Here is a 26,525-nt window from a genome sequence, read left to right as displayed (position 1 = left end):
AGGGTTCGGTGAGTCGGCCTCGGGTTCGGCAGAGCCTCCGCCGCGGAGGTCAAGACACACCCGACTCATCGTGTAAACAAAAACTTCTCCCTGTCGGCGTATTATGGATACCCCCAAACAATGTTCCCTCTAATTTTCCATATGTGTGAGCAAACGCAAAAATTCTTTGAGCATTCATGTGGAGCACATGTGAGCGACGTCAGACCTGCAGCACACCTGTCCCAAACCTGACTAAATAACAAGTTCAATGTTTTATCATTATAATCAAATGACAGCAGTCATTTCCATGAGATTATTTTCTAATATAAGTGTTTAGGTCCACTTACAATGACTATAAATGTATTGTTTTTCATGAGCTGTGTACTAGTATTGTATGTCTGGGTGGGGGTCCTGCTTTGGAAATAATGTGTACCCCTTTCAGATATCACATTTAGTTCCCACTAATCATTCACATGTTGCACAATGAGATGTAAACATGGGATCATGTGTACATTCCTGTAACTTTGTTTGTAAAATACACTGTATCTTCATTAGTATTTCTTTAATATAATAAATCATTTTATGATTACGGTTCTGGTTCGGTGAATGCGCATATGAAACTGGTGGGGTTCGGTACCTCCAACAAGGTTAAGAACCACTGCTTTAAAGTCATATCCAACAATTGCGACAACGACTTTTTACTGTCAACAGAGTTTCGTTTTTTAATGATTTCTGCTAGTGGTGTTCCTCTGGATTTTTTCAACACAAAAAATGTGCCTCAGCTCAAAAAAGGTTGAAAAATAATGGTGTAGACTAATGGGGATGCTTAATAAACCAAACTAAACCCACCAAAGTTTGATGGTGCCCAGCAGTACACATCCCCCCCCAAACTACTAACTAAGTAGCAAACTAACAGTGCTGAAAACAATACCTCTTGCTGCTGGATAACCCATACTTCCTTGCCAAGTGATGATGGCCCAGTACAATTAGCCATGCATGCTGTGTTGTAACGCTGGCGTCCTTCCACCTGCAGGCTCAGCACGCACAGAGCATGAAGCTCGTCTGGCGACCCTTGGACCTGATCCTGGTGTTTCTCCTGTTGGCTGCCATGGCCTTCACCGTCCTCCGAGGCCTGGTGAGAGAACATCTCCTTTAAAATGCACGTCACCAAAACGGTACTGACCGTGGTGCGTTTCACCGCAGGCGGCGCTGGACTCGCCGGTAGGAGCCTGTTCTTTCTACGTGAAGCACTACGAGCCCTACTTGCGGGATCCAGCGGGCTACCCCAGGGTGATGGTGGGTTCTATTTACCACATGCTCCACTATTGTCTATCTGAAGTCATAACAGACCCTATAATGTGGGCCACTTCCACAAGGGTGCCCTTATCTCCCCCACTTCACTGATTAAAGAGACACTTGTATTACTGCAGCCTGGACGGATGAGGGTGGTTGCCTCGGTGTAGACACTGTCTTTGCTTTGTTCCAGATGGATAAGCCATTGTTTATGCTTTTATTTGCTCCCAGTGACCCGACGCACTTGTGTATACAGCCTTGTCAATAGGTTATCCGAAGACATTATCGGGGACTCATTGATCAGATGGGGCCCATTGCATGCTGAGAACTTGATAGGCTAATCCTTCACACATAGACCCCCCCCCCCCAGCACCCCTCGTCACTGTCACAGTGTGGATGTGTGTGCTGCATATAAAACACGCATCCCAGGCAGCTGAAAAACAGGCAAATGTTACTGGTTGCATAAAAGCTACAGTAATACAATATATTGCCAAAAGTATTTGGCCACCTGCCTTGACTCACATATGAACTTGAAGTGCCATACCATTCCTAACCCGTAGGGTTCAATATGATGTCGGTCCACCTTTTGCAGCTATTACAGCTTCAACTCTTCTGGGAAGGCTGTTCACAAGGTTGCGGAGTGTGTTTATAGGAATTTTCCTCCATTCTTCCAAAAGCACATTGGTGAGGTCACACACTGATGTTGGTGGAGAAGGCCTGGCTCTCAGTCTCTGTTCTAATTCATCCCAAAGGTGTTCTATCAGGTTCAGGTCAGGACTCTGTGCAGGCCAGTCAAGTTCATCCACACCAGACTCTGTCATCCATGTCTTTGTGGACTTTGCTTTGTGCACTGGTGCACAGTCATGTTGGAAGAGGAAGGGGCCCGCTCCAAACTGTTCCCACAAGGTTGGGAGCATGGAATTGTCCAAAATGTTTTGGTATCCTGGAGCATTCAAAAGTTCCTTTCACTGGAACTAAGGGGCCAAGCCCAACTCCTGAAAAACAACCCCACACCATAATTCCTCCTCCACCAAATTTCACACTCGGCACAATGCAGTCCGAAATGTAGCGTTCTCCTGGCAACCTCCAAACCCAGACTCGTCCATCAGATTGCCAGATGGAAAAGGGTAATTCATCACTCCAGAGAACGCGTCTCCACTGCTCTAGAGTCCAGTGGCGACGTGCTTTACACCACTGCATCCGACACTTTGCATTGGACTTGGTGATGTATGGCTTAGATGCTGCTGCTCGGCCATGGAAACCCATTCAATAAAGCTCTTTGCGTACTGTACGTGGGCTAATTGGAAGGTCAGGTGAAGTTTGGAGCTCTGTAGCAACTGACTGTGCAGAAAGTCGGCGACCTCTTTGCACTATGCGCTTCAGCATCCGCTGACCCCTCTCTTCGTGGCTGAGTTGCTGTTGTTCCCAAACTCTTCCATTTTCTTATAATAAAGCAGACAGTTGACTTTGGAATATTTAGGAGCGAGGAAAGTTCACGACTGGATTTGTTGCACAGGTGGCATCCTATGACAGTTCCATGCTGGAAATCACTGAGCTCCTGAGAGCGGCCCATTCTTTCACAAATGTTTGTATAAACACTCTCCATGCCTAAGTGCTTGATTTTATACACCTGTGGCTGGGCCAAGTGATTAGAACACCTGATTCTCATCATTTGGATGGGTGGCCAAATACTTTTGGCAATATAGTGTACACACCTGAAGACCTCTTTATTCAATGTGTGACAGATTACTCTAGCACGGGGGTCAGCAACCCGCGGCTCTCGGGACGCATGCAGCTCTTTAGCACCGCCCTAGTGGCTCTCTGGAGCTTTTTCAAAAATGGAAAAAGATGGGGGGAAAAATATATTTGTTGTTTTAATAATGTTTCTGTAGGAGGACAAACATAACAAACATTCCTAATTGTTGGAAAGCCCACAGTTTAATATGTTTGTGTTTATGTTTCACTGATGAGAGTATTTGGTCAGCAACGTTTTGTCCTACTAATTTTGGCGGTCCTTGAACTCACCATAGTTTGTTTACGTGTACAACTTTCTCCGTCGCTGCCACAGAAAGACATGTTTTATGCCACTCCTTATTTGTCTCATTTTGTCCACCAAACATTTTATGCTGTGCGTGAATGCACAAAAGGTGAGCTTTGTTGATGTTATTGACTCACATGGAAGGTTAACAATCCATGCTAACATGCTATTTAGGCTAGCTGTGTGTACATATTGCATCATTATGCCTCGTTTGTAGGTATATTTAAGCTCATTTAATTTCCTTTACTTATGTCCTCTGTGTATTTGATTTATATTTGCATGCCTCATGAAACATTATCTGCATGTGATATTGACTGCATTTCTGATTGTGTGCTATGTTGTTCCAGACCACAGCAAACGTTACAATGTTGTTCCAGACCACAGCAAACGTTACCCAGCTCGCAAAGATTGTAATAAATCCATTAGAACAGGGGTGTCCAAACTTTTTCCACTGAGGGCCGCACACGGAAAAATTAAAGCATGTGGGGGCCATTTTGATATTTTTCATTTTCAAACCATAACAAAAAATATGGATTTTTTATTTATTTTACCTTTAGGGGTCCCGGGGACCATAAAGGGTCTCAGTCATTAAAATGTTAAAAATAAGTCAGATGATTTTTTCTTTATTATTATTTAACGCTTACAGTAAATCTCTATATCAACTTCAAGTTGATATAAAGTAATACAAATAAAAAAAAAATGTTTTATGGCTTTTCTGTAAAAACTGAAATATGCAGTATTTAGTAATTAGAGCCCTAAAAGATCAATAATGCAGGACACCATTGATTTTGATTTCATATTTTTGAGTAATCACAGTGAAAAGATAAATAAAAAATCACTAAATATATTTGGGATCCAAAAGGTGCCCCACTCATAAAGTGATAGGTTTTTCTTTTACTTTCAACACTTAAGTTACGAGATCAACTTCAGATATATCTGTCGATTTTATGCTGGAACAATTATTTTGTTTGTTTTATGTGCTTTTGTCAAAGAAAACTTTGATGTTTTTATATGGCTACTACACAATATATGCAATATTTACCACATAAAACATTTTAAAGTGAAATATTTGAAGTAATTGGAGCCCTGAAAATAATTCATTATAACATGGATTTTTTGTCATTATTTTTTTTTTTTGAGCAACGGCAAAAAAAGAAAAATAAAGAAAGACAAAAGAAAAAAAACAGCCTGCATAGCAGCTTTTGTGTCAACATTGCAACTTTTTCTCGTTAGATTTCACCTCATTCCACTTTTTTAAATGTTCTTTTTTATTTTTACAATAGTATTTCCAGAATGTGTGGCGGGCCGGTAAACAATTAGCTGCGGGCCGCAAATGGCCCCCAGGCCGCACTTTGGACACCCCTGCATTAGAAGAAGACAGCCTGTCCTTTCCTTTAACTTGAACACACAGTTGGGCAGTTTTAAGCCAGTCATTTCCAGGAGTTATCTAACCCTCTGAGACTCTTAAGTGTTGCCTTCACTATAACACTTACATAAGGCTTTTAACTTTTTGACAGATTGTTTTTTTGTACTTTTGGTCCAATATGGCTCTTTCAACATGTTGGGTTGCCTACCCCTGCTCTAGCAAAACCTAAAACTAAACAAAAAAAAGCCCTTCCGAGAAAGTACTGGGGGGCGTTTATGATTGGCTTTTTGGCTGGGCACACTTGCATTCATCTCAACCTCAGGCTGAAATAACGAGAAACGCTCCAGTAAGTTGAATCATTTGACGACTTTATGAAGCGGAAAAAATGGCTTTTATGAGGCAAATATTTGAAGATAAAGAAGACAGAATTCTTGGTAATGATCTAAATTGACGTGACAAATGAGTGGCAAAAAAAATCCAGGAAAATGCAAATAATGATGCTGCCTGTAATGGACTATTTTAGCCTTTTCTGTCATCCTGCTGGGCAGCACGGTGAGTACAGGGGTTGGTGCATGTGCCTTACAATACGAAGGTCCTGGGTTCGATCCCCGGGCTCTGGGTCTTTCTGTGTGGAGTTTGCATATTGCAGTGGATTCTCCGGCTTCCTCCCACCTCCAAAGACATGCACCTGGGGATAGGTTGATTGGCAACACTAAATTGGCCCTAGTGTGTGAATGTGAGTGTGAATGTTGTCTGTCTATCTGTGTTGGCCCTGTGATGAGGTGGTGACTTGTCCAGGGTGTACCGAAGGGGACAGGCGGTAGGAAATGGATGGATGGATGTCGTCCTGCTTTAGAAGTGCGGTCAGACACCTTTCTTAGGGTATTCTGCAATGCTGTGACTGGGGTGTTAAGTTTATAATTTCTTATTATACCTTCTCATTTTAGAAAATAACCTTGCCTGGGGCGGCATGGCATAGTGGGTAGAGCGCCCGTGTCAGAAACCTGAGGTTGCAGGTTGCTCCCCGCCTCTTACCATGCCGTTGTGTCCTTGGGCAGGACACTTCACCCTTGCCCCCGGTGCCACTCACACCGGTGAATGACTGTTGAATGAATGATAGGTGGTGGTCGGAGGGGCCGTAGGCGCAAATTGGCAGCCTACCCCAGGGCAGCTGTGGCTACGAAAGTAGCTTACCACCACCAGGTGTGAATGAATGATGGGTTTTTAACATGTAAAGCGACTTTGGGTACTTAGAAAAGCGCTATATAAATCCCAGGTATTATTATTATTATTATTATTAACCTTGCATTTTCTTTGAAAATTATTAAAAACTTCAATAATGTTTTTGGAGTGCATGAGAAAGTGAAACGGAAAATGTACCTCTCTTTGACCATATGGTCATTTTAAATATATTAGGTTAAACTCTGTACTGGTCTGGAGCCCAGGATGCAGGCCAAATTTGCCACTTGCCAAGATTTTAAATTTGATTTCTTTCCCTAGTTTTAAAACCTATTTACTTAGTTTTAGTCACTGACTTTACATCAGGGGTGTCAAACTCCTTTTAGCTCAGGGGCCGCATGGAGGAAAATGTGTGCACACGCGGGCCGGACTATTAAAATCGTGGCATTAAAACTAAAAAATAAAGACAAGTTCAGATTGTTTTCTTTGTCTTACTTTGGCCACAAATAGAACAAACATTCTGAAAATATTACAATAAAAATATAGACAGCAGCGGTAAAGTTTAGATCCATGAAGGAAAGAAGAAAGTGAAAGAATGCTTATAACTGAATACATTTACATATGCATAAAAATGTGTTTTCTTTTGTATTATTTTTTTAAATGAATGAAGTAACATTTATGACAACCTTTTTCCAAAACACAATATAGAATGTGAGATATAACAACAGGATAATGCATGCATTTATCATTTGTTTTCAAAACGGTTACAAAAAAAGTGGAACCCAAATTTTTTTACTGTGGGACCCCATTTTTTTTACTTGATGGGGTCCCTGGCGCCAACACTGATTGAGTATTGGTGCGTGCAAAACAGCAGCAGGCGGCTGTGGCCTGGTTCTAATACTAATCAATATCATAATTAGATAAATAGATAATTCATTCGCTTTGACACCCCTGCTTTGCATCATAATCTTAATTGTAGCATGAATGACTCTATGTTGTCTATTTTAGTTTCAAAATTAAAAAATTGAGAAAATAACTACCGTATTTTTCGGACTATAGGTCGCTCCGGAGTATAAGTCGCACCGGCCGAAAATGCATAATAAATAAGGAAAAAAAACATAAGTCGCACTGGAGTATAAGTCGCATTTTTGGGGGAAACTTATTTGATAAAATCCAACACCAAGAATAGACATTTGAAAGGCAATTTAAAATAAATAAAGAATAGTGAACAACAGGCTGACGTTATATGAGGCATAAATAACCAACTGAGAACGTGCCTGGTATGTTAACGTAACATATTATGGTAAGAGTCATTCAAATAACTATAACATATAGAACATGCTATACGTTTACCAAACAATCTGTCACTCCTAATCGCTAAATCCCATGAAATCTTATACGTCTAGTCTCTTACGTGAATGAGCTAAATAATATTATTTGATATTTTACGGTAATGTGTTAATAATTTCACACATAAGTCGCTCCTGAGTATAAGTCGCACCCCCGGCCAAACTATGAAAAAAACTGAGACTTATAGTCCGAAAAATACGGTATTCAAATAAGATATTTTGGTTTTCCCCTTATAGAAAATCTATTTTTTTACAGATTCTGCAACATCCCAAGGATGCTTGATTTTAGAATTGCATGTTGAATAATGCATGTTTTCAGGTTAAAATACTTATTTCTAAAAGTCCTGCTAATTTGTAGATAAGCAAATCAAAATCAAATCTTATCAAGTAAAATAACCATCTGCATGATGGGCAGATAATTTCACTAATTTTTAGTATTTCTTTCCTAAAATATAGTCTTTTTATCTTATATTTGGCTGGCTCTTTTTTGCAGAGTGCAGGGTCTGGAAACGGCTTTCAGGTAAAATCCCTTTTATTAGAGAAGACAAAACAAATGTAGTGCAGCAGGCACGTGCATGAAAAGGCAAAACACGCACAGGAAGGACAGGGAAGGCTCTGCTGCAAATCGAGGTCCAAAGCAAAATGAGCCAGCGCCATCAACAGGATAGGGCTGACATAAGAAGCATCCTGATTGGCAAACAGAGAGAGGTGTTTCCTTATTGCCAATTAGGGAGTGCCAAAGAGGGAGCCAGCGCTCAGACAAGATAAGTGGTGGTGGCAAACAGGAAGTGTAAATAAAAAATGGGAACGCTGGTCAGGAAATTATACAGAAACAATAAACAAAGTTTGAGACAGTCATGAAAGATCATGCAACAGAACCAATGTTGTACTTAACCCAAAACCAGTGAAGTTGGCAAGATGTGTAAATCGTAAATAGAAACAGAATACAATGCAATACATTTGCAAATCCGTTTCAACTTATATTCAATTGAATAGACTGCAAAGACAAGATACTGAGAGAACTGAGAAACACATTTCTTTTTTTGCAAATAATCATTAACTTAGAATTTAATGGCAGCAACACATTGCAAAAAAGTTGGCACAGGAGCATTTTTACCACTGTGTTACATGGCCTTTCCTTTTAACAACACTCAGTAAACGTTTGGGAACTGAGGAGACATTTTTTAAGCTTTTCAGGTGGAATTCTTTCCCATTCTTGCTTGATGTACAGCTTAAGTTGTTCAACAGTCCGGGGTCTCCGTTGTGGTATTTTAGGCTTCATAATGTGCCACACATTTTTAATGGGAGACAGGTCTGGACTAAAGGCAGGCCAGTCTAGTACCCGCACTCTTTTACTATGAAGCCACGCTGTTGTAACACGTGGCTTGGCATTGTCTTGCTGAAATAAGCAGGGGCGTCCATGATAACGTTGCTTGGATGTCAACATATATTGCTCCAAAACCTGCATGTACCTTTCAGCATTAATGGTGCCTTCACAGATGTGTAAGTTACCCATGCCTTGGGCACTAATACACCCCCATACCATCACAGATGCTGGCTTTTGAACTTTGCACCTAAAACAATCCGGATGGTTCTTTTCCTCTTTGTTCCGGACGTCACAATGTCCACAGTTTCCAAAAACTATTTGAATTGTGGACTCGTCAGACCATAGAACACTTTTCCACTTTGCATCAGTCCATCTTAGATGAGCTCGGGCCCAGCGAAGCCGGGTGTTGTTGATAAATGGCTTTTGCTTTGCATGGAGTTTTACTGTAACTGTAGTTACTGATAGTGTTTTTCTGAAGTGTTTCTGATGTGTGGTGATATCCTTTACACACCGGCGTCACTTTTTGATGCATTACCGCCTGAGGGATTGAAGGTCACGGGCATTCAATGTTGGTTTTCAGCCTTGCTGCTTACGTGCAATGATTTCTCCAGATTCTCTGAACCTTTTGATGATATTACGGACCGTAGATGGTAAAATCCCTTAATTCCTTGCAATATCTCATTGAGAAATGTTGTTCTTAAACTGTTGGACAATTTGCTCACGCATTTCTTGACAAAGTGGTGACCCTCGCCCCATCCTTGTTTGTGAATGACTGAGCATTTCATGGAAGCTGCTTTTATACCCAATCATGGCACCCTCCTGTTCCCAATTAGCCTGTTCACCTGTGGGATGTTCCAAATAAGTGTTTGATGAGCTTTCCTCAACTTTCTTAGTCTTTTTTGCCACTTGTGCCAGCTTTTTTTGAAACATGTTGCAGGCATCAAATTCCAAATGAGATAATATTTGCAAAACAATGTTTTCCAGTTAGAACGTTAAATATCTTGTCTTTGCAGTCTATTCAATTGAATATAAGATGTATGCTGTATCATTGTATTCTGTTTTTTTATTACGATTTACACAACGTGCCAACTTCACTGGTTTTGGGTTTTGTATGACGATTGTTGACACGAGTCCGGAAGAGTCTTACTCTCTCCATCGACTGTCATACTGCAGCAATCGTTTGCACGCACATTCCATAGGTGCAAAATATAGACGCAAAAAAACGGCCCAGAACAGATAATTATATTTGTGTCTACCCTCTACTATATCTCTAATTTGCTCATCTAAGAGACACAATCCTCTATGCACGATCTTAAGAGATCAGCTGTGTGTGCTGTCAAGTTTGCATGATTTTTAAAACACGCCCACCTTTAGTAGATCAGGTCCTTTGAGGTTAATGGTATAGACTAGAGCACAGATGTCAAACCCAAGGCAAACACCTGGAAATGATATGTGTCAATGAAGTACTTCTCTCACTAAATGTAATAGATTTTTTTATTTTGACAGAAAAAATATGTACTGCTTGAAATTGAATGCCTTTTAAACTTTAATAGTAGCCAATATTGCAACAAATATTACAGTATATTATCATAATTTCACAAACTTTTTTGTCTAGAAACATAAAAAAATAAAATAAAAATAAAAATCTGCTTGATTTAGGATTTTACAGCAAACTACCCATCAAATTAATATAAATGACAAAACATTTTACGGTGTTCTTTACAGCATATTACTGTAAATTTAAAAACATTTTTTTTTTGCATTAAAATTCTGTTGATTGAGCTGCCACATTTTTACTGTAAAATCAGTTTTTTTAACAGTGTATTACTGTAAATGGAAAAATGACATTTGTTTTTACGGTAGAAAAACTGGCAGCTGAGTTGCCAGAATAAAAAAAAAGGAACTGTACCGTTTTTACATTAACAATATAATGTTGTAAAAAAAATGTAATAGTAAAATTCTGGCAACTAAGCTGCCAGCTTTTTCCGTACAAAACAAAACAGTGGTACTGTTTTTATATTTACCGTAAAATGTAAGAAATAAAAAACACTATTTTACATAACATTTTGTAAAGTTTTTACTGTAAAATCGACAGTCCATCTAAAAAATATTTGGTGGACTTCCGGTTTGGGCAAGATGGAGTAGACACGTGTTGAGTCTCCCTCCCACAACTTTTTACATTGCCACTCTTTTAAAACTCCATAAACTACGCCAGCGAGCGGGTGAATATATTACTCCGGAGTTACAACCGGCAAGAAATGCCAACTCACTCGACGAAGCGGAGCGCCAGAGATACCGGGGCCGGACCTAGCTCTTCTGACGGGGGTGCCGGCGAAGTCAACATGTCGGCTATAGCTAGACCGTAGATGGTGAAATCCCTAAATTTCTTGCAATAGCTGGTTGAGAAAGGTTTTTCTTAAACTGTTCAACAATTTGCTTTCGCATTTGTTGACAAAGTGGTGACCCTCGCCCCGTCCTTGTTTGTGAATGACTGAGCATTTCATGGAAGCTGCTTTTATACCCAATCATGGCACCTCTCCGCGGACTTCAGGACAGCATTTCTACACTCGAGACAAAGATTGATAAGGTACACACCAAGGTCTCTGAACACTCTCAGAAAATTACTTCACTCGAGGAAAATGCTACTTTGCAAGACGAACGCCTGCTAGCATTGGAAGCAACATGTGCTAAGCTAACGGAGATCGAAGCTAAGCTACGGGCTAAAGTTAGCGACCTCGAATCCCAGAGTCGGCAAAATAACATCCGAGTGGTCGGCATACCAGAGTCCGTGGAGGGGCCACGTCCAACTACCTTTTTTGCGGAACTACTGAAGGAGATTTTTGACTAGGATTTCTTTGAATCACCGCTGGAGTGCGACCGGGCCCATCGGACACTCGCTAGCAAGCCGAAGCCAAACCAGAGACCGAGGCCCGTTCTGATACGGCTACACAAGTACCAGGTGAAGGAGAGAATTATCCGCGAGGCCAGGGCCAGGAGAGGCAAGCTACAATACCGAGGGTACCCGTCACCATCTACGAGGACTACACACCTGAAGTGGTGGAACAACGCCAAAAATACCGCGATGTGATGCTCTACCAAATGGGCCTACGACCAGCATTACTGTTCCCAGCCAGACTTGTCATAGTAACGAAGGATGGTGGTAAGAAGAGATTCGGATCGGTTACAGAGGCTGAGGACTTCTTGACATCAATCCGCAAGCAAGATACCTGATGGGCTTGGACGGCTATTTACGACTACAATACGGCTGGACATGACAACAATTTGCACCTGGACTGTGCAGCTCCTGGAATAAAAACTACAAGTTCAACTTTTTTAGAGGCCTGACTTATGACAACTTTGCATTCACTGTGGACACTGTGGGCCTTTGTTTGTTTTGCTGTTCTGAGCCCTGATCACCACTTTAGATGTGTGCTCATAATAGGAAGCAATGTTTGAGTGTTGCAATTTACACACTGGCTAACGGTGGTCACATAATTTCCAACATGGATGGTCGTAACAATTTTTGTTTTGTTTGTTTGTTTCGTTTTGTACCGGGCGTTCTTTCTTCTTTTTTTGAGGGGCCAAGCTATTTGTAACACATTTTGATTATGCATCCTAATTTGTTTTAATCTGAACTAGTCATTCGTATGTACATTATGAGGCACTCCTTGGTTCAAAATACATCACTAAAGCTAGTGGTGCAGTGCACTGTACATTTTGGTATGGGCCTTGTTTGTTTATTTCGGTTTAATATTTCCTATATTACTATACACTCAGGTTGGGATGCGTCTCACGAATGTAGGCTCACTTTAAATTCTTATTTCGCTTTATGGAGTTCATTACTGTTACTGTAAGGGAGGAGACTCCGGAAGTTAACATTAGTCAAGTTAGGCTAAGTAATAGCGAGAGAGCTGAGATAAGGTTCTTATTTAGGGTGGGTAGTAAGGGTAATTGCATTCTAATTTGTTGGGGTTTGTTGAAATGTGTCTTTCTGTCAATACTAGTTTGGTGTTTTGTACTATTTTGTTATTTTTCTTTTTTGCTGCTATATCTTCCCTCTCTCCCTCCCGTCCCTCCCCGTGGGGTCTAAGGCGTGTCACACAGATTTACTGTTGGGGTCTAATAGATGGCGGATGCTGGTAGGATGACGAGTGGCGGAGTGCGTATCATCTCTTGGAACACCAAAGGCATGAACAATGCTGTCAAAATTGGTAAAGTCTTAACTCGGCTGCAGCATCTTAAAGGGGACATTATGTTTCTGCAAGAAACACACCTGAAGACATCAGAAATTCTCCGTATTAAGAGGTCTTGGATGAGCCATTTCTTCCATTCCAAATTTTCTGCTAGGGCTAGGGGTTCGGCCATAATTATCCATAAGCGTGTTATGTTTGAGCCAGCAGACGTTATAGAAGATAATGAAGGTCGCTATGTTGTGGTTTAGGGCACGTTACAGAACACACCGGTAATTTTAGTCTCTGTGTATGCACCTAACTGGGATGATGACACTTTTTTCACAAGACTTTTTGCTAGGATCCCCAACGTTGATAGCCACCGCATAATCGTAGGCGGGGATTTTAACTTAGTCCAGGATGCGATTCTTGATCGATCATCCCATACTCGAAATACACTATCCAAAGCAGCAGAGGCTGTATCATCTTATGCAAACCAAGTAGGACTTTCGGATCCCTGGAGATTCAGGAACCCGCATGGAAAGGCATTTTCATTCTTCTCGCACGTTCACCATTCGTTTTCCCGTATTGATTTCTTTTTAATAGATAATCTCTTACATTGTATTAACGCATGCGACTACCACCCGATAGCCGTCTCTGACCACGCGCCAATCTCTGTCGACATTAAATTTCCGCAAGGTGTAACCGGCCGCACAATGTGGAGGTTCAGCTCTCACTTGCTCTCAGACATTAAGTTCAAAGATTTTGTTGAAACAGAAATTCGTACCTATATTGAGTTTAATGACACCCCTGACATTGGAAATAGCATTTTGTGGGAAGCACTTAAGGCTACTATCCGAGGACAGGTGATCTCTTATATTTCCAGGATGAGGAGGACTGAGAGGGCTAGGCTGACGGAAATTTCTAAAGAACTCCTCGACCTCGACAATGTATACGCTGTTTGTCCATCTCCAACCCTGTATAAAAAACTTATTTTGCTACATTCGGAACATGACCTGCTTATGACGCACATAGTAGAAAGACAACTGTGACAATCCAAACAATGCTTCTATGAATATGGAGACAAGGCCGGCCGACTTTTAGCTCAACGGGCCAGGGCTGCTTGCGCATCGCGGTCGATTCCCAAAATTAGACTACCCGATGATAGTTATACTTCTGATCCAGTGGATATTAATAGGTGTTTTTCTGAATTTTACACTAAATTATACACTTCTGAATGTTCTCCTGTCTCCGCGATTTGCCCCAACCCCCTCGATTCATTGACATATCCTTGCATTGATGTAAACATTGCCAGGGAGCTGGGTAGACCCATTTCCTCGTTAGAGATACAGGAGGCAATTCGATCTATGCAAAATGGAAGCCTGATGGCTTCACAGTTGAATTTTACAAGGCTGACTCATTACTGTTATCCCCCATTTTAGCAAGAATGTTCAATGATTCCTTCAACGCCGGCCGCTTACCAAGGACTCTGTCAGAGGCTTCCATTTCATTACTTCTTAAGAAAGACAGGGATGCTACCTCTTGTGGTAACTACAGACCGATCTCACTTTTGAACGTGGACTGCAAGATTCTGGCGAAAGTTCTCTCTATAAGTCTTCAAGCCGTGATGCCCTCAATAATTTCGGCTGATCAGACAGGCTTCACGCTGGGGAGGCATCCATTCTTCAATACCAGAAGATTGTTGAACATAGTTCTCTCTCCGCCATCTGATACTCCGGAGGTTGTGGTGGCGCTGGATGCGGAGAAGGCGTTCGATAGGGTGGAGTGGGGCTATTTATTTTTTATTATGGAGAAATTTGGTTTTGATCCTAAATTTATTTCTTGGGTTAGAGTCCTGTACGAGACTCCGCTTTCCTCCGTACATACTAACGGCATCCGTTCAGCTTACTTCCCTCTCCAGCGTGGGACCCGGCAGGGATGTCCGCTTTCACCCTTGCTGTTTAATATAGCCATTGAACCGCTTGCTATTTGGCTTAAGAATTCGGAGGAATTTAAGGGTATCACTCGTTTCGGTCGGGTTCATAAGCTCTCCCTATATGCCGATGATCTTCTGTTGTTCGTTTCGGACCCATCGTCCTCGCTTCCCCATATACTATCAAAACTAGATCAGTTCGGTCGTTTGTCAGGGTACAAACTGAATATTCAGAAAAGCGAACTATTTTTTGTGAATAATTTGGCAAGGTCACTCCCGCGCTCACAATTCCCCTTTAAGATCTCAGAGGACGGTTTTAAATATCTGGGTGTGTTTGTCTCGAATTCTCCCACAGAGCTGTTCTGTAAAAACTTTCAAGCACTGTTAGACAAATGTAAATCGGACTTGTCCAGGTGGGCTGCCCTCCCCCTATCCCTGGTTGGCCGCATTAACCTCATAAAAATGATTCTACTTCCGAAATTTTTATATCTCTTTCAGCACATCCCTATATGTCTCAATAAACAATTTTTTGTTGGCATTGATCAACAACTTCTTACTTTCATTTGGCAAAACAGGCCAGCCCGCCTTAGGAAAGCCATTCTACAGCTCCCTAAGACGGAGGGTGGTCTAGCACTTCCAAACTTTAGAAATTATTTTTGGGCCTGCAATATTAATAAACTTCTCTACTGGGTCCGCTGCGACTCCCCAGCCGCCTGTCCACCTTGGGCTCACATAGAGGTGGCATCTTCTAATGGTTCCCTGCACGCGGTGATTCGCTCAGAGCTACCCTTATGTTCATTGGGGACCCAGTTGTTAAAAATACCATTAAAATTTGGACTCAATTTAGGAAACATCATGGCCTGCACAAGGCTTCCAGCGGTGCTCCGATTTTGAACAATCCCGCCTTTACCCCTGCCTGCTCTGATTCCACGTTTCGCGCCTGGTCGACTAACGGCCTTAAAATTCTCAATGACCTGTACCACGATGGAGTGTTCTCTTCCTTCGCTTCTTTGTCAACAAGATACAATCACCCTAATACTCATTTCTTTCGATACCTTCAAATAAGGCATTTTATTAAAAAACAATTTCCTCATTTTCCCAACCGCCCCCCAGAAGCAGAAATTGATCGGTTTCTCTCCTTTGACTCTGACAAACGACGTTTGATATCTGTTATATATAATGAAATCGGCCTTTTGAATCCACTTAACACTTCACCTGCCAGAGAATCCTGGGAGCATGACCTTGGGGCACCTATACCTGACGGGCGGTGGAGAGAGGCTTTGAGGCTGGTGCATTCATCATCTATATGCGCTAGGCATGGCCTAATACAATGTAAGATACTACATAAAGCACATTTCACCAATGCTAGACTGGCTAAAATATACCCCAACCATAGCGACGCTTGTAACCGCTGTAGACAATCCCCAGCTGACCATTTGCATATGTTCTGGACGTGCCCAAAACTCAAGTTTTTGGTCGGCTATTTTTGACACTGTCGGGCAGGCCCTTGATAGAACAATAACACCCAGCCCCCTGACTGCCCTTTTTGGCGTTCCGCAGGTGGACGGTTTACCTGCAACCGCTCGTCATGTCATTGCGTTAACGACTCTGCTGGCTAGGCGTACAATTCTTTTTAAATGGAAGCTTGCGTCTCCGCCGAGCCATAACAGTTGGATACAAGATGTCTTGCGGTGTTTGCAATTAGAGAAGCTTCGGTTCTCGCAGAAAGGATCTGTGGCATCTTTCCATAAAACTTGGGGCCCCCTTCTAGACCTTATTAGGGACAAGCTTGACATCACCCCAAGCGATTCAAGTAACACAACTTAGACATAACTGACCGCTGAAGACCCCCCCCGACCCTCATTCCTTGTGTTTATTTACTTTTACGTTATATTTTATTATATATCTTATGTATTATTTATTTATTTATTTTACCTTATCTATTCTTTATTTACCTTAATATAGTTTGTTAGATTGAATCTAAGTTTGCATATATTCATGTGTGTCTATATTTGTTGTGGGCACGAGGCGACAATTACCTTGGGAATTAAGTGGGTTGGTATCGTAAGGGATGGGGTTTATTATGTTACATATTGAAAAATGTGCAGCTACCTCAACTTGCTGTTGCCATGATCCATCATACTGTATTGTCTGCAAAATTCAATAAAAATATTTGGAAAAAAAATAAAAAAATTTGGTAACACTTTAGTATGGGGAACACATTCACCATTAATTAGTTGCTTATTAACATGCAAATTAGTAACATATTTGTTCTTAATTAGACATTATTAAGTACTAATTAATGCCTTATTCTGCAAGGCCTTTTTATACAACCAGTAAGCCATTAACCAAGAGTCTTCCCTCAATAACCTCAGAATTATTGCTTATTAGTAACCTTAACTCTAACCCTTATACGTTCCCCTAGTGTCCAAATAACTCTAAATTAAGTTGTTGTTACTTTAATAGGCACTCATTAATGGTGAATATGTTACCCATACTAAAGTGTTACCAAATATTTATATACAAACCCCGTTTCTATATGAGTTGGGAAATTGTGTTAGATGTAAATATAAACGGAATACAATGGATTTGCAAATCATTTTCAACCCATATTCAGTTGAATATGCTACAAAGACAACATATTTGATGTTCAAACTGATAAACATTTTTTTTTTTTGCAAATAATCATTAACTTTAGAATTTGATGCCAGCAACACGTGACCAAGAAGTTGGGAAAGGTGGCAATAAATACTGATAAAGTTGAGGAAAGCTCATCAAACACTTATTTGGAACATCCCACAGGTGAACAGGCAAATTGGGAACAGGTGGGTGCCATGATTGGGTATAAAAGTAGATTCCATGAAATGCTCAGTCATTCACAAACAAGGATGGGGCGAGGGTCACCACTTTGTCAACAAATGCGTGAGCAAATTGTTGAACAGTTTAAGAAAAACCTTTCTCAACCAGCTATTGCAAGGAATTTAGGGATTTCACCATCTACGGTCTGTAATATCATCAAAGGGTTCAGAGAATCTGGAGAAATCACTGCTTGTAAGCAGCTAAGCCCGTGACCTTCGATCCCTCAGGCTGTACTGCATCAACAAGCGACATCAGTGTGTAAAGGATATCTCCACATGGGCTCAGGAACACTTCAGAAACCCACTGTCAGTAACTACAGTTGGTCGCTACATCTGTAAGTGCAAGTTAAAACTCTCCTATGTAAGGCAAAAACCGTTTATCAACAACACCCAGAAACGCCGTCGGCTTCGCTGGGCCTGAGCTCATCTAAGATGGACTGATACAAAGTGGAAAAGTGTTCTGTGGTCTGACGAGTCCACATTTCAAATTGTTTTTGGAAACTGTGGGTTTGTAATTAATAATGAAATCCAGAGGCAAATTCATACATTATTCGCTGTTACAAACGGCCCTCTATGGCAGTCATAACTGCGATGTGGCCCTCAATGAAAACGAGTTTGACATCCCTGATATAGACGTGTACATTTGACCATTTACAGTATTATCCTGATTTGAATTTTTACATTTAAAATCTCACTTTAGGGCACTATTTTGTAGTTTCTTTTACGTCATGAATCCATGTTCGTTTGACAGATGCTGCACATGTTCTTCTATGGACTACCACTGCTGGGAGCATTTGTTTACGGTCTCCTGAAGCCGGGCTGCACATGGATGTCTGACTGGACTATCTTCTTTTCAGGAGCAATGATTCAGGTACGACCATGAGACAGTGGTGTGTCGTCAGGGCCAGCAAGGCCTTCTCTGCTGGCCTAACATAATCAGAAATCATGATTATAATTAAAGATACAATTATTTTTTTTATTTACTTTCCCTACATATCTAAAAGTATTCATATTCTCTTCATGTCATATTATGCTCCTTCCAGTGCTGTTGTTTTTAGTTTTAGTTTGTATCCAATCAGAATTCAGCTATCTTATGTTGCCATGCTGTACCAAATCTGCCCGGGGCCTTAAGAATCAACAATGCAGGCGTCCGTGCACTGTAACTGAACATGAACATACAGTTGATACAGTTGCGATAGCCAATCAGATCACAAGTTGTTGACAGTAGCCTATCTAGGTAGCCTGATGTTAACAAGACTGTGATTGGATACTCACTTGTCATTCCAAAGTGAGTATCCAATCACAAGTTTCAATTTAGCAGGAAGCAGGAAGTGTTGTGCCTTAGCCACACCGGGCTAGCGGAGAAGGAGAACAAAACGTTGATTAGGTGGCAGATACAGTCGTGGTCAAAAGTTTACATACACTTACATACTTTGTTTTATCTGACCACAGAACTTTCCTCCAGAAGGTCTTATCTTTGTCCATGGGATGTCAGATGAAACAAAAATTGAGCTGTTTGGCCACAATACCCAGCAATATGATTTTAAGAGAAAAGGTGAGGCCTTTAATCCCAGGAACACCAAACCTACTGTCAATCATGGTGGTGGTAGCTTTTTGCTCTGGGTCTGTTTTGCTGCCAATGGAACTGGTGCTTTACAGAGAGTAAATGGGACAATGAAAAAGGAGGATTACCTACAAATTCTTCAGGACAACCTAAAATCATCAGGTTGGGTCTTGGGCGCAGTTGGGTGTTCCAACAGGACAATGACCCCAAACACACGTCAAAAGTGGTAAAGGAATGGCTAAATCAGGCTAGAATTAAGGTTTTAGAATGGCCTTCCCAAAGTCCTGACTTAAACGTGTGGACAAGGCTGAAGAAACAAGTCCATGTCAGAAAACCAACACATTTAGCTGAACTGCACCCATTTTGTCAAGAAGATTGGTCAAAAATTCAACTAGAAGCTTGCCAGAAGCTTTTGGATGGCTACCAAAAGCGCCTTATTGCAGTGAAACCAAATATTAACATTGCTTTATGTATACTTTTGACCCAGCAGATTTGCTCACATTTTCAGTAGACCCATAATAAATTCATAAACAAACCAAACTTCATGAATGTTTTTTGTGACCAACAAGTATGTGCTCCAATCACTCTATCACAAAGAAAATAAGAGTTGTAGAAATGATTGTAAACTCAAGACAGCCATGACATGATGTTCTTTACAAGTGTATGTACACTTTTGACCACGACTGTATATATTTGCAAGGCCATTTTCAAGAAGGATATTTAAAGAGAAACTACATCTTGTGAGACGATGTCGGCCAACTCCGGAAGCTAGCTCAGCTGTTCTGGCGATGAAATGGGGAAATGCCCGCCATTTCCACTCGAATAAGCAGACGACGAGCGGTGCCACTGGCTTATACGGCATCGAATAGGTCCTACAAATTGCAAGTTAAAATATATAATTTTTTCACATTTAATATGTTTTTTGCTATTTTAATTTTCACAGTACCACATAGGATATGTTTTAATTGCGTATGCGTTTTAATTGATTTTTAAATGCGCCACAAAATAACCCGTTTTGTACACTGTTGATGCTGATTCAATGCGCAGTAGTGCGTAAATGTTTTTCTGTATAGTATTTTATGGTATTTGGAGGTAATCATTGAAGTGGTATATCATTGAAGGCCTAGGTGGGAAACGCACTGACATCCACCGTAATGATACCAAGTACAAGAGCGTATCTAGTCGATACTATGATTACATCAATATTTTTTTTCTTTTAAAATTCATATTATATTCATAAACTCAGGAAATACAGCCTTGGACATATGAAGACTTTAAATATGACCAATGTATGATCCTGTAACTACTTGGTATCAGATTAATACCTAATTTTGTGGTATCATCCAAAACTAATGTAAAATATCCAAACAACAGGAAACATTGTCAGCGAACAGAAGGTTCCCCCGTTATAGCATTGACTAGGGATGTCCGATAATATCGGACTGCCGATATTATCAGCCGATACATGTTTGAAAATGTAATATCTGAAATTTTCGGTATCGGTTTCAAAATTATCGGTATCGGTTTCAAAAAGTAACATTTATGACTTTTTAAAACGCCGCTGTGTACACGGACGTAGGGAGAAGTACAGAGCGCCAATAAACCTTAAAGGCACTGTCTTTGCGAGCCGGCCCAATCACATAATATATACGGCTTTTCACACACACAAGTGAATGCAAGGCATACTTGGTCAACAGCCATACAGGTCACACTGAGGGTGACGGTATAAACAACTTTAACACTGTTACAAATATGCGCCACACTGTGAACCCACACCAAACAAGAATGACAAACACATTTCGGGAGAACAGCCGCACCGTAACACAACATCAACACAACAGAACAAATACCCAGAACCCCTTGCAGCACTAACTCTTAAGGGATGCTACAATATACCCCCCCTACCCCGCCCACCTCAACCTCCTCATACTCTCTCAGGGAGAGCATGTTCCAAATTCCAAGCTGCTGTTTTGAGGCATTTTAAAAATAAATAATGCTCTTTGTGACTTCAATAATAAATATGGCAGTGCCATGTTGGCATTTTTTTCCATAACTTGAGTTGATTTATTTTGGAAAACCTTGTTACATTGTTTAATGCATCCAGCGGGGCATCACAACAAAATTAGGCATAATAATGTGTTAATTCCACGGCATCGTTTGATATCGGAATCGGTAATTAAGAGTTGGACAATATCGGAATATGAGCAAAAAAGCCATTATCGGACATCTCTAGCGTTGACCCTTTGTGTTGTTTTAAAGCGTTATATCCGCAAAACAATTCAGTAAAATTCATGAATCAAAATCTAACCTCTTTGTTGTCCACAGTGCCAGTGGGCTCACATCGGGGGGTCCTTCCATCCTCACACCAAGGCTCCGTTTCGCGTCCCAAACGACGTCTTCTGCCAGGTTCTGGCAGCCAACTTGCTGTACGCCCTCACTCCGCTCCTGGTGGCCTTTCGTGTTCGCAGTAACCCGTATTTCTTCCTGAAGATAGCCTCCTTCCCTGGGCAAACTGGTCTGCCAAATAGTGAGGAGAAAGACACCAAGTACAAAGACAAATAGTCAACGTTGTAAAATATGTGATGACTTGAATTGAAAATAAAACTTATAATTACAACAGATGCACTTTTATGTTGTGCTTCAATGGCTTCTATTTAAAATGTGTGAGGTTTCAATTTAATCTGAAATAGAGACTATACATTTTTTACGTTGGGGGGGAAAAAAAACTTGTGATCATTCGTTTAGGAGAGCATTAAAACATGTTCTTTCGAGTTTAAGTTGGGTTTTGTTCGTGGCGTAGATGAGGGAACATTGTTCCTCGCTGATAAAACATGGTAGCAACGAGGGTTGTACGGTATGCCGGTACTAGTATACTATTGCGGTACTAATGAATCAAAAATGGTACTATACTCTGAAAAGTACCGGTTCGCCATATGTTTTTTTACAGTCGTGACATTGCTGGTTTTACGAGCAAAGGAGCATATTCGGCAGCGCACAATCACCGAGTACTTACAAGCAGACACAGTTTGTAGACAGAAAAGGGAGAACGGACGCATTTTGGCTTAAAAACTAACGATACAGGTGAAGTTATAACACTGAAACGCCCTCAGGAAGAGGTGCTTAAGACATGGCTAGCTAGTTAGCGGCTAAAGTCCATCCGTAGTCTGCAGTGTTGTAGCTACTTCTGAATCACTAATCCTCACCTCCATGGTGAAAAATTAAGTACGCTTCTTACAAGTATAGAATAGAGTAGAATAAAATGGACTTTATTGTCATTATATTTGCATATAACGAGATTAAGGACTCCAACTTAAGGTGCGGTAGTGGGAACAAATATGGGGTAAAAATAAATTACACAAGAGGTAATAAAGAAAAAAAACAACAACTAACAATTGAAATAAACAGACTACTATCCAATAAAAATAATAAGCAATCCTGTACAATATACAAAACACTATAGAAATACAAAATACTGTACAATATACAGTACAAGACAAGAGTACCGGAGTAAGTATCATCCCTGCAGGACGAGGAATAGCTAAACATGATTCACACAGCGTCAAAATGTAAACAAATGCCATGGGTGGATCTACACCTGAAATCCACTGTAATGATACCAAGTACAATAGCGTTTCTAGTCGATACTATGATTACATCGATATTTTTTTATCATCACAAAATCTTTTTTCTTTTAAAATTCATATGACATTCATAAACTCAGGAAATATGTTCCTGGACACATGAGAACTTAAATTATGACCGATGTATGATCCTGTGACTACTTGGTATCGAATTGATACCTAAATTTGTGGTATCATCCAAAACCAATGCAAAGTATCAAACAGAACAATAAGTGATTACTACATGTTAACAGAAGTGTAGATAGAACATGTTAAAAGAGAAAATAAGCAGATATTAACAGTAAATTAATAATTCATTTTCTACCACTTGTCCTTAACAATTTTGACAAAATAATAGAATGATGAAGGACACAATATTTTACTGCAGCAGACTAAATTAGGAGCCTTTGTTTGTTTACTTACCACTAAAAGACAAGTTGTCTTGTATGTTCACTATTTTATTTAAGGACAAACTTGCAACAAGAAACATATGTTTAATGTACCCTAAGATTTTTTGTTGAAATAAAGTCAAAAATGCAATTTGTTTGTGGTACCCTTTATTTAGAAATATATCGAAAAGTATCGAAATACATTTTGTTACCGGTACCAAAATATTGGAATAGAGACAACCCTAGTAGCAACATGCATCTGCCAGCTCACGATCGCACCCACGTCTCCCAGAGTGGTGAGTAGAGTACTAAATGAGACTCAGGACTCCACAGCCTACATTGTCTTTTTTCTCTATAGTGCGATTACGTAGAATAATGTCACACTTGCGTTAAAAACATTAAACAGGCTGTAGATTCTACAGTGTACAAACTAGAAATTTATGGTGTAAAAACATTATTTTGGTGACATTGTGACAAGCAGACCAGCCAGTAAGCTATGACCTCAACCTCTTATGCAAGACCCAGAAGCCTTGTTAGGTTTGTGTAGATATAAAAAAAAAAAAAAGGAATCAGCTTTATTGGCCAAGTATTTATAAAGGGGAACTGCACTTTTTTTTTTCTTTCTAAATGTTGACTATGGTTCACAATCATTATGAAAGACATTACAGATGGTATTTAAAATATATTTCTGCACTCTAAATATTAAATAAATGTGATCAAATGTCAACTTACAATGGAGCATACAGGAGCTGCGCAATTCAGCCTACAAAGCCCTTGAAAAACATCCAAACATTTAAGAAAAGCGTTTTCAGCTAAATTTATCGCGACATTATGCTTAGTACATTTAGCACACCCCTTATGGTTGAGGGATTCACATTAGTCGCATAATTTGGGTCTTGACCTCTGTATGTATGATGAGATTATCGCAGATCTTCAAGATCCAAACTTTCAATCAAATTTGAATAATAGGATATTGAGACTGATTTGGTGGATTTAAAGATTTCTTTTTTGAAATTGTAAATGGGTAGATTTTGAAATGTATTGTACTGTATTTTGTATTACTATATGATGATGTATATTTTAACTGTGGGTCCCTGTCCATAAACTGTGTGCTTCTAGGGATGACCTTTTTGCAGAACAGACTCTGACATTAACGAAAGAAACAATAATTAAATACAAAACTATGTCTGCCTGTAAATAAATAAATAAATATCCCACATACATACGTACATACGCTCCCACATACATACTGTAGACGCTGCCCAACACCAAGACGCTGAGAAGGCTTCAGTTCTCACGAAAATGGGTTTATTTAACAAAAGGCAGGGGAAGGGGTATACATGTAATCAACTACCTCCCAGTCGGGGTACTTTTCATCAGGCATTTCATCAAATTAGCTTTGTCCGTCACTGGTTGCCTGACAACAGACACAGCATCAATTAGTCTATACCAGGGGTCGGCAACCCAAAATGTGGAAAGAGCCAAAAAACAACAAAAAAACAATCTGTCTGGAGCCGCAAATAATTAAAAGCCATATATAAGTCTTATAATGAAGGCAACACGTGATGCAAGTGTCTATATTAGCTATAATAGCCTACTATCAAAATGACTGTCGCAGGCTGAAGCAAACCTTTGTTGACAGAAATGTTGAAATGTATTATTTATTCTACACATTTTTACAACATTAGAAACCATTAGTAAATCAGAGGCTACTCAGAAGGTGAGATAACTCTTGGAAATTACTGGCTTTTAATGGCCAAAGGTATAGATGTGTGTGTCCAAGTTAAAGGAAATGGCAGGCTGTCTTCTTTTAATAGATTTATTACAATCTTTGGCAAGCTAGGTAATGTTTGCTGTGGTCTGGAACAACATGGCACACAAACAACTATCTGAAATGCAGCCAATATTACATACAGAAAATGTGTCATGAGACACGCAAAATTAAATTATATACAAAGAGGACATAAGTAAAGGAAATTAAATGAGATCAAATATAGCTACAAATGAGGCATAATGATGCAATATGTACATACAGCTAGCCTAAACAGCATGTTAGCATTGATTAGCTTGCAGTCATGAACTAACCAAATATGCCTGATTAGCACTCCAACAAGTCAATAACATCAACAAAGCTCACCTTTGTGCATTCACGCACAGCATAGAACTTTTGGTGGACAAAATGAGACAAAGGAGTGGAAGATTTTACATGTAAATAGTGATGGGTCCGGGCAACACCGATGCATCGGCGCATGCGTCGAGCTCATAGAGCAAAACCCTGTGTCGGTGCGCGTACCGCTTTTAGAAAGTCACGTGACCGATCATGAGCTGTTTCGGTCACGTGACCGATACGCGAACTGTGTCGCACTGACGCCTCCTCTGTGCCCTGTGAGCGGGTCTTTTCTACAGCCTGAGAAATAATAACTAAAATTTAATACGTTGGAAAAACTGTTTTTTTTTCATAAAAATGTGAAAAATAAATAAATAAAAAATTCCCAATCCACAAGCATCCTCATTCACAACACGTTCTCTTAGTTTTCCACATTATGATACATGTTCACATTATTTATTGACTGTATCTAAAAAAGACAAAAATATATTTTTATTTAAATGAAGATATGAAATAATCCTAAATTAAATACAATGACTTGGTTTATATTATTGTATATACCAGGTCATAAAATCAGTGTCAGTTGAGTCAGTCCATAGGTTGCCTGTAGGGATTTTTAATGTCCAGCAGATGTCAGTATTTAGTGACACAGTATCGACACAGTATCAATACAGTTTTGCAATGTGTCGAAACGCTTCATGACGCCTCATCAACCCATCACTACATGTAAACAAACTGTTGCGTTTGTTTGTGTTTTTCCCCCATATTTTTCCATTTTCAATCGCACTAGGGCGGCACTAAAGTGCTGCATGCGGTTAGAGAGCTGCGGGTTGCTGACCCCCGGTCTATACAATATATACATCAAGCATTCTGTTTGACAGGAAGTGGCGTGTGCATCTTACCGCCGGACAGCATCCCACGCGGAGGTAGTGAGCTCAGGTTCAAGCTGCTGCATTTATGGCCTAGGCTGACCAGAACCCAGGTGTCCTCCATTGGTGATTAGACACAGCAGTCATCATCTTTAGCTGATTGAGAAAGAATGCAGGTAGGTACCGCCCCTCAACCACATCTCTGCTGGGCTGAACCTGGGCACACCTCTTACCTCCGATAGGACGCTGGTCAGCCCCTTAGAGACGCTCCACAATACATACACAAATACAGTACATACATACACACCTATGGTACATACATCCACACGCACATTCACTGTACAAACACACATATACACATACATGTACATATACATTCACTGTACAAACATACATATACATACTGTACATATACATTCACTGTACAAACATACATATACTGTATACATACACATTCACTGTAAAAACATACATATACATACTGT

At 40.3% G+C, this 26,525-nt stretch overlaps 1 protein-coding gene and 1 long non-coding RNA gene across 3 annotated transcripts in view; one reads left to right on the top strand and one right to left on the bottom strand.

Moving 5' to 3' along the window:
* Positions 1-21,631, top strand: part of tm6sf2b (transmembrane 6 superfamily member 2b) — an 84,861-nt gene extending 63,230 nt beyond the window's left edge. For both annotated transcript variants that reach the window (XM_062039464.1, XM_062039465.1), the window contains 4 exons: positions 1,013-1,114; positions 1,183-1,275; positions 18,243-18,362; positions 21,381-21,631. In XM_062039464.1, coding sequence (XP_061895448.1) covers positions 1,013-1,114; positions 1,183-1,275; positions 18,243-18,362; positions 21,381-21,617 — 552 coding nt within the window. In that variant the 3' untranslated portion in view covers positions 21,618-21,631. The remainder of the gene's footprint in view (positions 1-1,012; positions 1,115-1,182; positions 1,276-18,242; positions 18,363-21,380) is intronic.
* On the bottom strand, positions 540-26,156 carry LOC133644746 (uncharacterized). The gene is made up of 3 exons (XR_009824821.1): positions 26,074-26,156; positions 21,364-21,572; positions 540-1,111 (listed from the first exon to the last, which is right to left on the bottom strand). It is a non-coding gene; the product is annotated as an uncharacterized LOC133644746 (long non-coding RNA).
* Positions 26,157-26,525: the final 369 nt, after the last annotated feature.

This window comes from Entelurus aequoreus, linkage group LG27 (assembly GCF_033978785.1).
Source record: "Entelurus aequoreus isolate RoL-2023_Sb linkage group LG27, RoL_Eaeq_v1.1, whole genome shotgun sequence".
NCBI classification, from domain to species: domain Eukaryota; kingdom Metazoa; phylum Chordata; class Actinopteri; order Syngnathiformes; family Syngnathidae; genus Entelurus; species Entelurus aequoreus.
This window is presented reverse-complemented; position numbering and strand designations above follow the sequence as displayed.